This window comes from Podarcis vaucheri (genome assembly GCF_965113315.1).
Source record: "Podarcis vaucheri genome assembly, chromosome: 3".
In the NCBI taxonomy this organism is placed as follows: domain Eukaryota; kingdom Metazoa; phylum Chordata; class Lepidosauria; order Squamata; family Lacertidae; genus Podarcis; species Podarcis vaucheri.
In genome coordinates, this window is record NC_138761.1 from 120,471,653 (window position 1) to 120,488,500 (window position 16,848).

Sequence of the window (16,848 nt, forward strand, 5' to 3'; positions counted from 1 at the left end):
TTAAAAGAAATAATAGGGGCAGAAGTTGCTGTCACATCCTTCACAATTCAATTCTACCCCATTATCTTCCTATATACATAAAAATGTAAGGCTATCATCACACAGCCCCACTGGAGGATTTGTAGGGCCACATCTCTGTCCTGGAATTGCATGAAGTCAGGTTGTGGGAGGGGAGCAAAAGTGGTTTTAAATTGGGCTATTTGAACAACTGTGTTTCAAACAACAGGGATGAAGGGATACAGAGGAACTGTGAAGGCATATAGGGACTTGGGAGTTGTGATGGGATGGGACATTTTTGTGAGGTGTAAAGGGAGGAAGGGAGTTGGTATGGGGGGCTGGCAGCCCCTAGTTATTTTATACAGATATACGTATGTGTGAGCTCACACAGCTCTATTTCTTATATTCATCAGACCCTGGGGCAGCAAATTTTGATCAGAACCAGTTTTTGGCAAGGATGGTTAATTTGAATGAGGGTATTCAAGCTAAAGTTAAATCTAAGTGGTTTTACTAGAGTTTAAAGGAAAGGAGTTGTTTATGGCCTTCAAGATACACATACCATTCATATCTCACTGGAAGAAGTTTTATCAGTCAGGTTTATGATCTGAATACAAGCTGGACCTTTTCTGTGATCCACTTCCATGTCAACTGCATCAAAGATTATGGAGAACAATCTGCAAAAAGAATTACAAAGTGGTTGCCCAATTTTGGTATTGATGAAATGCTGACCACCATCTTCACCTAAAATAACAGCCATGACCAGCGGTTTTAATAATATATTTTTTATCAGTTCATCTCTTTTCCACATTAGCTTCTGTAAGTGTCCAATATGTATTTACATAAACGCGTCATTTTCTTTGAGAAGTTTTCACTTCGATTGATTCTCCATTTGAAGCAAGACTTCCTTCCGATGTGCTTCAATTTCCTTCAGCAACTCTTCCTTTTCCTTGAAGTAATTCCGGAACCATGCTATATGTTCTACCTTTTCTTGAACGCTTAAGTATGGGTTTTTGGAAAGTCCACAGGTTACAAGTTCCATGAAATGGCGAATTGATTCCTCCTTGGGGAAGTCTTCCAAGTATTTATCCAGAAATATGTGCTCATAAAATTCCGCATCATCTTCAAGTCCTAACAAAGTCAACCACAATAACTGTCAGATCACTGCAAAATTAACAGTTAAGCTGTTAGCCAGAAAATGAAAACAGAAGAGATTTAGTGGAATTTATCTTCCATATATACCGTCCCCTTCCTTGCCACCATTATTTTGCCCCAGAAAATGTTGAAATTGCAAAATATGTATAAGGTGGGATCCATACTTAGCCATACTTACAGTAAACTCACTGATTAATACCATGAATTCCATTGATTTCAGTGGAGCTACTCCAATCCATTTTATTGAGTCATGTAATTTATTCCAGTCACAGAACTAATTTGCTTCACCAAGAATTAAAGATCCTCTGACCAAGTCATGAAATGCCTATGAATTTTGTTTCGTTAAATCAATTTAGCAAAACACCAGAATTAGAAAATGCATCACTAAATGGCTTAAAATCTTAAGTTATCCATATTAATTGATATTCCTGAACTTTAAAAAGCCATCTTGATGTTTTAAGTCTTTTAAAATGCAAAACAGCTTTAAAATTCAGTGTAACAACTGACTGGTTAGGGGGAAGAAAGGCTTTTAAAGTATTTTGAGGTGAACCACTGCTCTGCTGCATTGCTCCTGGTAATTTAAATTTACTATGCTTCTACCAAGTATAATAAGATTATGGCCACGCTTGTGACTGAACTGCAAAGTGTATTTATTATTTGATAGGCCAGGCACGTCTAACAGGTAGATTGTGATCTACCGGTAGATCACTGGACATCTGTGGTAGATCACTGGCTCCCCCAAAGGAGCTCAACAACTTTGGTTCCCCAAAAATAAGCTTTTTTCCTTGCAGTCCTAAAAAGCAGGGCTTTCCTCCTTCCTAAAAACACTTTGTCTTGAACCCCTCCAAAAAAGTGCTTTCCTTCCTAAAAAAAAACTCAACAACTTTGACTTTTTCACTGCCAGTTTTTAACTTTGTGAGATCACAGCCTCTTGGGAGTTGGCCACCCCTGTGATAGGCCATCCCTTGGAAGTACTGTGTTTTCAGCTCCCTTTAATGAATGGATAGAAGATATGTACAAAGTTGCAACACATGAACCAGTTGCATACAAACGTAGACTTGCCATGGACAAATTTCATGATATTTGGAATTCATTTTTATAAACAGTGCATTAGGTTAAGTTTTGGTTAACTACAATAACCATCATGTAATGTTTATACAAGGGACGCGGGTGGCGCTGTGGGCTAAAGCCTCAGCGCCTAGGGCTTGCCGATCGAAAGGTCGGCGGTTCGAATCCCCGCGGCGGGGTGCGCTCCCGCTGCTCGGTCCCAGCGCCTGCCCACCTAGCAGTTCGAAAGCACCCCCGGGGGCAAGTAGATAAATAGGTACCGCTTACCAGCGGGAAGGTAAACGGCGTTCCGTGTGCGGCTCTGGCTCGCCAGAGCAGCGTTGTCACGCTGGCCACGTGACCCGGAAGTGTCTTCGGACAGCGCTGGCCCCCGGCCAATAGATGTGAGATGGGCGCACAAACCCCAGAGTCTGTCAAGACTGGCCCGTTCGGGCAGGGGTACCTTTACCTTTACCTTTAATGTTTATACTGTGGGGTTTTTTTTACACAGGTGGCTTTTTTATTCTATTCTTTTCATGACTTATTTGGCCTTGTACACTCATAATTTTAGACTTCATATTTTCCCATAAAGATTATAAAAACAAAACAAAACCTAGTATGAAACTTCCAAGGGCAATTCCTCACATCATTGATAAATTAGTATAGTACAGCCTTCCCCATCCTGGTGCCCTCCGCATATTTTGAACTACAACTCCCACCAAGCCCTGTGCTGGCTAAAGCTGATGAAGAGTTATAGTCCAAAATTTCTGAAGGGTACCAGATCAGGGAAATGGCAAAGAAAGCAAAACTGGACAAGCCAAGAACTTTTCAAGGCACATACCAGCTTCGTTGTTGATGGGAAATTCCCATAGTTTTCCCTCCTTAGTCCACTGTATCATCTCCTCAAAGCCATTCTGAGGTCCTTGCTGACAGACAGCTTCAATTTCTTTAGCAAGCTCCAGATCCCAAAGTGTTGGTGGTGTCACTGTTTATAAAAGGAAACAAATAAGCCAACAAGCCAACATTTGCCATGCAATTGCTGGTGGCTGGAGATGACAAAAAAACAATCAGGACTGCTAACTTTAACAAAACCTGGAAGAGCTGTAGTTCCAAAAGTCTGTTATAGCTGCTTCTTTGTGCTGCTGCAATATAAGCCCATTCAGTGCCAGAATTATGAAAACAAACTTATTCTCAGGCCATATTAAAATATCAGCACATGGCTTTTTCTCCTCATTTTCCACACAGAGTTGCCTGTACTTTACTGGTTGGATTAACAGAAATCACAATATTTTCAGAATTTGGCATGAAAGGGAATGGGTGTTTGCTTGATATCATTGTTACTATTATATGGAACAGGAGCACAATATAGAAAAAGTTGTCATATGCTTCAGTCCCAATGAAAGGTCCCCATTTTCTCCGAATTAGGTCCACGGTATCTAGTTCAACATAAATGTCAAAGGACTTAATTACCTGGAAACAAAATAATGTATCAGGAATTTCATCCTTCTCTCTTCTAAGAAAGTTGGAGTACAATTGGACAGTTCTAGTAATACAGATTTTGTGGATACTGAATTCCACATGTAAGCAACTGAATGTTGATGAGAGGCCCTCAGGAACCCCCCCCCCCAAAAAAAATCCCATCTAACCCCAGAAACAACCTTTACAACAACTTAGGATCAAATATTTGGATTCATAATAAATCATATATTTCTCCCCATTTCAGATTGGAGGAAAAACTAGTATTTAGCACTTCTAGACAAATTTTATACACGTTGTGTTAACTGTGTGCAACTAATATAAGAAAACTGGCAGCTTTCTTTGGCACAATCTATTAAATAGTAAAAAGTCCATTAAGTTCAATGAGCTCTATTTCTATTATGTACAGCCAGGACGGTGAACAACAGCTAACTAGTGGCTCACATTCTGAGCTCCTGCAGGTCCTGTGGACCAGGGTTTGATGAGGGCGAGACCGCCCACCCAACAATCACCTGTCAATCATTATGTCAGGTGACCCAACTTCAAAGGAAAGCGTTGCACGCATGCTCTAAAGGTGCTTCCAATTCTTCCTTTGCAGCCAGGAATGTGCAGTGTTACTGCAAACCCAGCTTTTTGTACCACATGGATGCGCAGCTTTCAGCTGGCCGCCCAAAACATACCAACGAAATCGCCACAAAGGTTGAGCTGCACACAAAGATTCACACACAATTATTAATTCTCTCCAGCATCAAAATTATTCGTTTTACAGTGAGGCAGCTTTGAGAACCAGATTCCATTAAGAAATTCGTCTTTTCTAAGCTATGGAGACATAGCACACAAGTCACTTCCCTAGGGCAACACTGTATTGCCACAGGTTGAATTTTGTTATATTAAATTATCTTGTTTGCTTTTTTGTTCCTACTGTTTTTCAACTAACCTGTTTCAAGTGCTTCTTCTGTTTCAGAAGTAGGAGTAAAAATATCAAGTCTTTTCCCTGAAAACAGTCCTTTTCTAGGTAAAAAAATAGGGGGGAAATCTATTAAAATAGCAATAATAGTGTCATAGTGTTCTGCCTCGGGTTCCACTGGGGATAGCACTGTTAATCTGTATTGCACAAACCCAGGTGAGTTTCTAAATGTGATGCCAGAATATGCACTTACTGAACAGCCTGTTTATACTACTTTGTGTTCCTGTTCTTAATGAATAAATCAATCTCCTAGCCCTTATGACTACAAAGATGCACTTGCAAGTGCACAGGCAATGAATGATGAAACTTCAAAAAACCAGAGGGCTTGTTGAATAAGAAGATTCCCAGTGGTTGAGGTCAGGATTCAACGGTCTACATTGTTCTGTACTCTCCAAACAAATGCAAGAAAAGTTATTTACCAAGACTAGTAACATTTCAAAAGTTTTTTATAAAATTGTATTTAGGCCAAAAGAGTGCTCCATGTCTCAGAGGTAGTGAGCCCAGAACTACATAGGAATTTGTTCTTATTTATATTTATTACCTGCCCTGAACCCAGGGTAACTCACAACAATCCAAAATTCAGCATGAAATAAATTTAAACAAACTAGTCACAGGAATAGGGTGGGTCCCCAAAACACATGTCTCATCTGTCAAAGGCCAAGTATTCATCATATGGTGGAAGGTACTGTATTTTTCGCCCCATAGGGCGCACCGGCCCATAGAGCGCACCTAGGTTTTTTTTTGGGGGGGGAATAAAGGGGGGAAAAATTATTTCCCCCCCCAGGCGCGGGGCTGGGGCGGGGGAAGCCTGAGCTTCCCCCAACCCCAGAACAGGCTGCTATCTGCAAGCCTATCTTCAGCGCGCCCCAGGCTTTGGGATGCAGGCAGCTCTGCGCAACCCTTGGGAGACCGGCGCAAAGTCACGCCGGGCTCCCTAGGGTTGCGCAGAGCTTCCTGAAGCCTGGAGAGCGAGAGGGGTCGGTGTGCACCGACCCCTCTTGCTCTCTAGGCTTCAGCAAAAGCCTGCATTCGCCCCATAGGACGCACACACATTTCCCCTTCATTTTTGGAGGGGGAAAAGTGCATCCTATAGGGCGAAAAATACGGTATATAATGAAAGTGGCAGGTGTACCTCTGTAGGGAGGGAATTCGACAACAGAGGAGCTGACACAGAGAATGCCTTTTCCTGGTCAACAACACCTAAACTTCTTAGGGCACAACCGCAGCAAGAATTTTGTTAGCGAAGAATTGGAAAACACAAGAAGTACCAACAGTGGAAGATTGGCAGATGAAGCTGATGGACTTTTCGGAGCTAACCAACCTGACTGGAAGAGTCCGCGACCAAGAGGAGGAGTACCAGGAAGAATGGATGAAATTTAAAGACTATTTAGTTAAATATGTTAAGATAATGTAACTGGAAAAGCTTGCAAATATTAGATAGGCTTAGGATTAAAATATGTAAGGATAGGATTTAAGATGTTTAAAGCTAAATTAGAAAGAATGAAAGATGTTAAGTGATCGAGTTAATTTTTTGAGAAAATTGATTTTGGAAAACTGTTAAAAGGACATATAATGAAATTCAACCAAGGGGATTTGAGGAAGTCACTTAATAATATTACCAAGATTCAAACAGGATGTATGTATGCATGTTTGTTTAATTTTTTTTGGAAAATTAATAAAAATAAATGAAAATAAATAAATAATCTTAGGGCATTGGAACTCCCAAGAAGGCCCCTCTCTGCTGATTTTAACACCCAAGGGGGGTTGTAGGATAGGTCTTTCAGACTAAATGCTCTGGATGTCATCTGATCTCAAACACAGAACAGTCCCTCCTATTCAGCCATCTTTCACTGAATGTGCCAACTGGCATTTGACCATCACCGTATAACCCCTTTTGAATGTAACAAAGATGCTTTCTACCAGGAAGTAGAATATGCCAAGGAACACTAGAAAAAGTACCTTCTCATTCTACCAGCAAGTGTTCTTTCAGGCATAAAACCTCGTCCATCATCATCAAACCGAATTTGATTGGTTGGGCTAGCAGCATCCCTTGTCAGTGGATTCCTCCCAATCTTCATGTTTGCAACGATGTTGCTGAAATTAAGATCAGTGTCTGTTAAGCAACATGCTCAGTACAGCCCAGCAATACTCTTTTCACATTATCTACCTTCCTGTGATATTCGGTTACGTTAAAAAACCCACACACACCCCATATCTCCCACCTGTTTCCCAGTTTAACAAAATAATTCTCAGTTTACAATATAATTAGGTAAAGGTAAAGGGGACCCCTGACTATTAGGTCCAGTCGTGGCCAACTTTGGGGTTGCGGCGCCCATCTCGCTTTATTGGCCGAGGGAGCTGGTGTACAGCTTCCAGGTCATGTGGCCAGCATGACTAAGCCGCTTCTGGTGAACCAGAGCAGCGCACGGAAATGCCATTTATCTTCCCGCCGGAGCGGTACCTATTTATCTACTTGCACTTTGATGTGCTTTCGAACTGCTAGGTTGGCAGGAGCAGGGACCAAGCAACGGGAGCTCACCCCATCACGGGGATTCGAACCGCCAACCTTCTGATCGGCAAGTTTTAGGCTCTGTGGTTTAACCCACAGCGCCACCCGCATCCCTACAATATAATTAGCCTGCACTAAAATGCTTAAGGTTACCATCCACACCCCTGAACCAATCACCCAAAGCAGCAATGTCACGGGGTGCTCCACTCCCTAAAAATCTTGCTAGAACTAGAACATGGATTTACTCCGCATGTCAACTGAGACATATAGCTGTTACAAGGGCATGACTTCTAAAACGTTTGGACTGCTATAGAGAAAGCCTTGCTCTCTCCCCCCCCCACCTCGATGTTTTGTTTTCTAACAACAGATCTGAAAAGGTGGAGAAGGAAGAGAGCATTCGTGGGAAGAATTCGTTTCCTAGATATGCAGATTGCAGACTTTGAAGGGCATTGTAGGTCAGTAAGAGCGTATTAGGAAGAATTCAGCATAGGGCTATGACAAACACAAACATTTAAGCTTGCCAGACAGAACAATACCCCCTTTCCTCCAACTGTGTCTTGTTCTGGAGATTCTCCCCATACCCCAGAACCAAGGAGTGTCATAGGGAGGGGGGAGGAGAGGGGGAAAGCCTTATTGCACTAGCAAAAGCCCTTGCTAGCAGAACTTGTTAATTTAATCTTGTACACTGAATTGAGAATAGATGCCAACAGATAATCGGTGCAGCTATGCATGATTTTAGATGAAAGTTTCCTTTTATTCACTGTCATCTACTGTAAAGGCCTTTAGCTACATACAATAAAACTGAATCACCAGTTCAGCTACATCAACGCAGTTTGACTATACACATACTTCCCATCTTCTGAGAAGAATTAAGAGCTTTACATCAAGCAAAACTTCCTACTCGTGAAGGAAGCAGCACACAGAACACTTTGAAACAGCCAATTCTCAAGTAGAGAAAGGGACCTAGGCTATATGTGATGGCATAGCTAGTCCTAAGCACTAGTCAACACATTCTCAAGGGTCATAAAAGTAAAACTGCAGGAGTGACAAGCAGGCAGTGCCTCAGGCTTAGGCTCCACCTGGCTGGCTGGTAAGACCTGTAAATTACTTCCCCTCCAGGTGAAGCAGTTCAGGTAGTTCACAGGCCCCCTCATCACCCAATTGTTTCCAGTCAACAACAGCATGCTGACTGCAATGGCAGCCGAGAAGTGAACCACATTTGCCACTATCACCACCATATCAAAACCTTGCTAAAACACTGGCTCCCAGTACATTTCCGAGCACAATTCAAAGTGTTGGTGCTGACCTTTAAAGCCCTAAATGGCCTCGGTCCAGTATACCTGAAGCAGCGTCTCCACCTCCATTGTTCTGCCCGGACACTGAGGTCCAGCGCCGAGGGCCTTCTGGCGGTTCCCTCACTACGAGAAGCCAAGTTACAGGGAACCAGGCAGAGGGCCTTCTCGGTAGTGGCACCCGCCCTGTAGAACGCCCTCCCACCAGATGTCATAGAAAAAAATAACTACCAGACTTTTAGAAGACATCTGAAGGCAGCCCTGTTTAGGGAAGCTTTTAATGTTTAATAGGTTATTGTATTTTAGTGTTTTGTTGGAAGCCGCCCAGAGTGGCTGGGGTATAAATAATGGGCGGGGTATAAATAATAAATTATTATTATTATTATTACTATTATTATTATTGCTATGAGCTCTGCGGCACGATCTGTGAGTTTCAGTGCAATATTCTGTTGCTCCTGTTCAAGCCATTTACTTTCTCATCTCACAATGGTAAAATGGGTTTCTGTGTATAGATGTGCTAGAGGAGTGATCAAGGGGGGGGGCGGAATAGGAGGCTCTGCACTTCCTTAATTCTTGCACAAAAATATGGGTGTCTGTGTAAAACATCCTACTGCTCCCTCAGTCTTCGCTGGTAGCAGACAGTAGCACACAAATGCAAGGCAGGATCAAGAATGAAATTGATTTAATGAAAAAAGATTTAATTGTGATGGCTGACAAAAGTAAGCAGACAGGGACTGAAAAATGCCTCCTCAGTAGCCACCATTTGTAGGCCAAGGTGGTCACAAGGTAGAAAGAAGTGGGTTTGGAGGCAGGGTTTCCTTTGGCGTGTGATTGCTAAACCACACACTGCATCTCTTCAGTGGGTATTTTGAGGGTAAGGGGGAGACTCTCCCTTCTCCTCCTTAGGGAGTGTGGGAGGGAGAAGGGCAATGAGGCCTACTGATGTAAGGGCCAAACCTTCAACAGACAAGGAGCAATTGCCTCTTAACACACAGTTCAGACAACTCCAAGTGAGACTGTAGCAAAAGTGTCAAGATCACAATGATCCAAGGTGGTTTATGATGATCAAGAGCTGTCTAGAACATCGGCCAGGATATGACAAGTATACAGGATTTAAATAAATACTTGGGCAAAGAGAATGATAATTATTTTATCTCTGACAGTAAGCAGATTGCAAACCACCCTCATTCTGAACATATACACACAAAAAGACTCTGATTTGAATATATTTGACAAAAATGTTCTTGGAAAATATTTAGAAAGAATACTTCTCCAGAAGTATCAGATTTGAATATCTATATGGCAGCAAAAGCCAGGATAGCACAGCCTGATGTCTGAATGCTTTCCTTACTCAACAATGAAATGAAATTCAATCATTTCATTAGATTCTGACTGTGGAAAAAAACAAGAGTGCTAGACTCTGCTCTTGTTGTTGTCATCACTTGTGGTCAGTGTGATGACCAAATCAGAAAAAAATCACAGTTAAGTTGACCTGGCAAGGATGGTACAGTTTGCTTCCTTCATCATGTCCGTGCATCTTTTTTGGCAGTCATAGTAACAAGAAGAGCAAACTCCTTTGAAAGCAGCTCTTCTTTCCTCCAAGCAAAATGTTACTGCCTTGCAACATGCCTCACTTTCTGTGGACAGACTAAACCTCTGAGCTGGAAGTCAACAAGATACATGTTACACGGACAAGGCCCAGATTTCTTGCTTGCGGGGGGGTGGGGTGGGATTCATCAGATCATTAAATCTGTCAAACTGGATCGTAAAGATCATAAATTTCTTGGAATAATAACTATCACCTTTAATGTGAAGGCTGGGACATTCAGGATGCCTCCTAAATTCTAGATTTTGTTTGTAATGAAGCTCAACCCTTTGATGTTTTTGTAAAATGATGCCATAATTTCCACTCACTGAGAGAAACCTCATTCCTCCTCAAAATTCTGCACTGTTGTTATTTCCATTTAGCAAACATTCAGTGCTTCCTCTTCTGCAAAACAAACTGATGGATGAAGACTCTGTAAAGCAGTGACACCCACTGGTAATACATGGTACTACAAACGGAGAACAGCTTAGCTATGATTTACTGGCAGAAAGCTCCCTTTCCAAATGGTGTTTTTCATTTGCTTTTTGTCCCAGCACTTTCCCTGGGTAAACCTGCATTTTACCACTGAAACAGAGCAAATGGCAAAACCTATTGCCGTTTGCCCTGATTCAGCAGTAAAACATGGGTTGTCCTACGGAAAGTGCAGGCCAAGGACAAAAACCAAACCAAACCGCTCAGACCATAGCTGTCAACCGTCCCTTATTTGGCGGGAAAGTCCCTTATCCCAGGGCTGTGTCCCGCTGCTGTCCCTTATTGATGATGTCCCTTAAATTTCCAGGGTTTCAAAGGAAGCAGCTCCTCTCCCTCCCTCCCTGCCGGCCAGGGAGGAGGGAGGCTCCAACTGTGTTGCTTGGCTGCGTTGCTCACCCAATAAGGAGTCTAAGAACGACTGGGGGGTGGCGCTTGCATGCCTTGTGCCGATCAAATCGGCCGCGTTGCCTGAGGACTCACATTTGCTCAGTGCTTCCCAGCGGAGAGGTGACGCTGGTTTTCCTTGCTGCATCCCCTTTGCTGGGGTGCTGCGCTATGGGAACCACCGCTTGAGGCTTCGTTTGGCTGCTGGCTGGGCTTTCTGCCTTTGGCTTGGGTGGGCTCAGAAGTTGAACATACCTGTGCTTGGAAAATCCCTTATTTTGGCTGCTGATCCCTTATTTTCAAATCTGTAAGTTGACAGCTATGGCTCAGACACAGGGCTTTTAAGTGTGGACCTGTGCCTGCGAAGTGTGGCACAAAAGGAAGTTCTGAATGAGCCCATAATTAAGAAGGTACAGCAGTGATCCCCTTATTTATATCTGAAAAGGTAACTAGCCCTTATGAAAGAGGGTTGTGCAATAGACCTAGCCTACTTGGTACTTAAAATGGGATTGGTGGATATTAACACAGCCACTGTTTTATTTGATAGGGAACTATAATGGAGAAGTGCCAAAAGATTTTGCTAAAAGGCAAATATTTAACTTGGATAAGAGCAACCAGTAGTGCCCAGTAACAAAACCTTTTTTATGCATCATTCTTATTAGACAGTTAGGAGGGAAATAAGAGAATTCTAATAAAATATGGGGATGTCATTAAGTTAGGAAACACTGCTATTATATCTTCCAAAGGAATAGCTTAAAAATTCTGCTAGCCTTTCAGGTGCCACAAGGCACTGTTATTCTTACTGCTAATATATAGTATCTGGACTGGAGATTAAAGGTAAAGGTAAAGGGACCCCAGACCATTAGGTCCAGTTGCAGACGACTCTGGGGTTGCAGCGCTCATCTCGCTTTATTGGCCAAGGGAGCCGGCGTACAGCTTCCGGGTCATGTGGCCCGCATGACTAAGCCGCTTCTGGCGAACCAGAGCAGCGCACGGAAACCCCGTTTACCTTCCCGCAGGAGCGGTACCTATTTATCTACTTGCACTTTGTGCTTTGAACTGCTGTTGGCAGGAGCAGGGACCGAGCAACGGGAGCTCATCCCGTCACGGGGATTCAAACCGCCAACCTTTAGATTAGCAAGCCCTAGGCTCTGGAGATTAGGCACTATTAAAGGGATTATCTCAAACTGGAAAAATTGAAATGGAATGAAATTTCATAGCACAAGTGTGGTCGCCGTGAGTGTGGAGAAAACCTGGAGCCAGGAGGAAAGAGATCTTGTAGTAGTTGCTTATAACTAATGGCTCTGAATCACCACTGTGATACGGCAGTTCACAAACATCATGCTTGCGACAGTTACACTTAAGACAGGAAGCAGCCATGGTTTTGAAACACTGACAAAGCTAGCCCATAAATTTATGTTTAAATGTTGCTTCTCTTGAATAGGTAAAACAAAAAATAAGATGTTTATTGCGTATTCAAAGCATTAGGGACATAGGTGGTGCTGTAGTCTAAACCACCGAACCTCTTGGGCTTGCTGATTGTAAGGTAAGCAGTTCAAATCTGCGTGACGGAATGAGCTCCTGTTGTTTTGTCCCAGCTCCTGCCAACCTAGCAGTTCAAAAGCATACCAGCGCAATAAATAGGAACTGCTGCGGCGGGAAAGTAAACAGCATTTCTGTGCACTCTGGCACTCATCATGGTATCCCGTTGTGCCAGAAACAATTTAGTCATGCTGGCCACATGACCCGGAAAAGCTGTCAGTGGACAAACACCGACTCCCTCGGCCTGAAAGCGAAGATGAGTGCCACACTCCATAGTCAAATTTGACTGGATTTAACCATCCAGCGGTCCTTTACCTTAACCTATTCAAAGCATCATAATAAAACCATAATTTCTATATATAAAGCCACTTATAGTCCTTCCTCTCCAAAAGCAGGGTGCACATTTTAAAGCAAAGATCAGCAACCTCCTTCACTTTGTTTTTTGACCAACAGTGTGACAAATATCACAATATACTATTGGGAACAGCATGTAGTTTGCAAACCTTATGTCAGTTACTTCTTCGCTTTTACGTGCATCAGTGACTTCCTTCTGCTTTTTCAGTAGTTGAACCAATTCTGAAACTGTCCTTTTCCTGTCAAAAGGGAGGGACGATGCAACAGCAGAGGCAGCTGCCACCAGCTCTGGATTGAGTGTTTCACTGTTGGAATAACAACAACAACAATTATTATTTATACCCCACCCATCCGGCTAGGTTTCCCCAGCTACTCTGGGAAGCTCCCAACAGATAAAAAACAGAATAAAACATCAAATATTAAAAACTTCCCTAAACAGGGCTGCCTTCAGATGTCTTCTAAAAGTCAGATAGTTGTTTATTTCCTTCACATTTGAAGGGAGGGCGTTCCACCGAGAAGGCCCTCTGCCTGGTTCCCTGTAACCTCACATCTCACAGTGAGGGAACCGCCAGAAGGCCCTCAGAGCTGGACCTCAGTGTCTGGGCAGAACGATGGGGGTGGAGACGCTCCTTCAGGTATACTGGGCCGAAACAGATTAAAACAACAGGTTGTATTTTTCCTTTGCTCATTGTTTCCCACATTGTATTCATATGAAAATAGACACAGTTAGACAAGCTACTGTGTAATTACTACATGTTTTCTAATACTGCCTATTTTTATACGGCTAATAAAGTAGGAGAAAGCATGTTTGGTGGACTCAAGTTTGTAACTACCTGCTAAAATATCAACATGATCCCCCTAGGCCAGGAGTTAGGGAACCTGCAACCTTCCAGATATTGCTGGACTGCAACACCTAACATCCCTGACTATTGGCTATGGTGGCTGGGGTTGATGAATGTTGAGAATCCAACAACAGAAGAGCTTAACCGGGACAGCTCCTTTCTGCACTGCTGTGGTAATGTGGGAGAAACCCACTCTCTTAGCTTTTTCACACACTAGCATTGCCAATATCTAGGAGGATAGTAAGCCGGTAAGATATAATCTAAATCAAATCCCTTATGAATACACAGTGGAAGTGAGGAACAGGTTTAAGGATTTAAATTTGCTGGACAGTGTGCCTGAAGAACTATGGATGGAGGCTCGTAACATTATACAGGAGGCAGCAACGAAAACCATCCCAATGAAAAGGAGATGCAAGAAAGCAAAGTGGCTGTCCAACGAGGCCTTACAAATAGTGGGGGAGAGAAGGCAAGGAAAATGCGAGGGAGAAAGTGAAAGATACAGGAAATAGAATGCAGATTTCCAAAAAATAGCAAGGAGAGACAAGAAGGCCTTCTTAAATGAGCAATGCAAATAGAGGAAAACAACAAAATGGGAAGAACCAGAGATCTGTTCAAGAAAATTGGAAATATGAAAGGAACATTTCGTACAAAGATTACCATAATAAAGGACAAAAGTGGTAAGGACCTAACAGAAGCAGAAGACATCAAGAAGACGAAGAGTCGGACATGACTAAATGACTAAACAACAACAACAAAGGAGGATAGTTCATAATGTATTATCTAGGACCAACAAAGAAGCAACTTTCTACAAAAAAACCAAAAAAGGGGGCATAAATGGAGGTCCCTTCTCTCAGCCTTTTACAAAAGTGGTTCATTCTGTCTGAAAGGGACAGAACTCATGTCTATTGTTCCCTTTTATCAAGCATTCCACATTTTCCTCTGGGAGTTGATAACATTCTTAGCTACACCTCCCAATGAATGTACTTTCCAAAATCCATGCTACTTATGGACAAAGAGAATGAGAGACACACATCCAGAGATTTACCTCTTAGCTTTGTCTTCTGTGGCTTTCTGGAACATGCTACTTGTACTCTCCATATTTTCTGGCAAGTTCGTTGTTTGATCCTTAACCTTCTGGGCTTTCAACATCTGGAACTTCTTCTTTGTACTGATTTCTACTTTCATTTCACTAATGATATTTAGCAAATTCTTCTTTGTGGTTGCTTGCTGTTTCTTCTCCTGGTTTGGTGAAGTCTCTGTATCTTTGATATTGACTGGAGGAGTAGGGTCATCTTCTTTGGTACACAAAACAGGGCTGGTGCCTAAGTACTTGTGCGTCTTACTAAAATGATATGGAAAGTGGGGGTTATTATTATTATTATTACTCATTTCTATACCACTTTGTATTTTTAATCTGAAAGGGGTTGACAACCTAAATTAAAATATCAACTAAAACAACAGGGAATAAAACATTACTGAAGAAAGTCAAATATAAAGCAACACAATTAACAGGAAATTAAAATATTTTATCTTGAAGATTTCAAAATAAATCATTACAAAGCTCAGAAATTCTATTGTACAACCTAATTCCCATGGCAAATGAAGACCTGGTAGCACCACGTACAACAAGACTGCAGTGCTTGAAGCACAGACTCAACCAACCCAACACGTTAATAGTGGAAGGCAGTGCAAGACCTTCTCCACTAGTAGTAGTAGAAGAAGGGTTTGGATTTCATATCCCGCTTTATCACTACCTGAAGGAGTACTGAACAGCGTTTCCCAAACTTGGATCTCCAGCTGTTGCTGGACTACAACTCCCACAATCACTATCTGGCAGCACCAGGGATGATGGGAACTGTAGTCCAAAGCAGATGGAGACCCGAGTTTGGGAAATGCTGCCCTTGTACAACATCATCATCATCATTATTGGGTGGCGCTGTGGGTTAAACCACAGAACCTAGGACATGCTGATCAGAAGGTCGGCGGTTCGAATCCCCGCGACGGGGTGAGCTCCCGTTGCTCAGTCCCTGCTCCTGCCAACCTAGCAGTTTGAAAGCACGTCAAAGTGCAAGTAGATAAATAGGTACCACTCCTGCGGGAAGGTAAACGGCGTTTCCGTGTGCTGCGCTGGTTCGCCAGAAGCGGCTTAGTCATGCTGGCCACATGACCCGGAAGCTGTATGCTGGCTCCCTTGGCCAATAAAGCGAGATGAGCGCCGCAACCCCAGAGTCGGCCATGACTGGACCTAATGGTCAGGGGTCCCTTTACCTAACTCTCTGAAGGCCAGCACACATTTTACAGCGGTGGGCATGTTTGCTGCATTTCCCTCACAAAAAGTATGAAGGTGGGGAAGACATGTTTCCTGCTTGGCAAAGAGTTGGACTCGATGGCCCTTGTGGTCTCTTCCAACTCTATGATTCTATGTATCTGAATACAGTGGTACCTCTGGTTACGTACTTAATTCGTTCTGGAGGTCTGTTCTTAACCTGAAACTGTTCTTAACCTGAGGTACCACTTTAGCTAATGGGGCCTCCTGCTGCCACTGTGCAATTTCTGTTCTCATCCTGAAGAAAGTTCTTAATCTGAGGTACTATTTCTGGGTTAGCGGAGTCTGTAACCTGAAGCGTATGTAACCTGAAGCGTCTGTAACCCGAGGTGCCACTGTATAGTATTATTAACAACCACAACAACATTATTATTATTATTATTAATAACAATAATAATACCCTGCCCATTTGGCTGGGCGGCTTCCAGCAAAATATTAAAATACAATATTTAAAGCTTCCCTAAACAGAGCTTCCCTCCCTCCTCCAATTTCTGTGCGCTGCCCACCCTCCTGAGGGAGAAATGTGGGTGTCCTCGGGAAAGGAGTGCCGAGTCTTCCCCCCTCCGCAGCCGTACCTGCCCCAAGGCACGGCCCTCTGCAGCCGGGCCCCCGGGCGAAGGCCAGCACAGAAGCTCCCGGGAAGGAGGACGCTCCTCCGCCACATTGTTCCCCAGAGCAACGAGGAGGCCGACGGAGCAGCCCGCTCCCCCACCACTTCCGGCCCGCTCCCGTCAACCGTCCCGCATCCTAAGCCACTTCCGGAGTAAAGCGTCGCCACGCTCTCATCCGTCCGGCCAGAACGCGCAAGCGCAGGTGTTCGGTTCCGTCGCTTAAATGAGCACCGCGCCGACTCCGCCGCCCGAGGGGAGTTTTGGGCAGTGTT

The 16,848-nt window shown here is 43.3% G+C and overlaps 1 protein-coding gene across 1 annotated transcript; it reads right to left on the minus strand.

Moving 5' to 3' along the window:
* Positions 1–564: 564 nt before the first annotated feature.
* Positions 565–16,706, minus strand: MRPS31 (mitochondrial ribosomal protein S31). Its single transcript, XM_082216476.1, has 7 exons — positions 16,541–16,706; positions 14,685–14,981; positions 12,947–13,102; positions 6,599–6,733; positions 4,610–4,683; positions 3,038–3,181; positions 565–1,125 (listed from the first exon to the last, which is right to left on the minus strand). The coding sequence occupies exons 1-7, from the start codon at positions 16,627–16,629 to the stop codon at positions 866–868; spliced, it is 1,155 nt and encodes a 384-aa protein (XP_082072602.1). The 5' UTR covers positions 16,630–16,706; the 3' UTR covers positions 565–865.
* Positions 16,707–16,848: the final 142 nt, after the last annotated feature.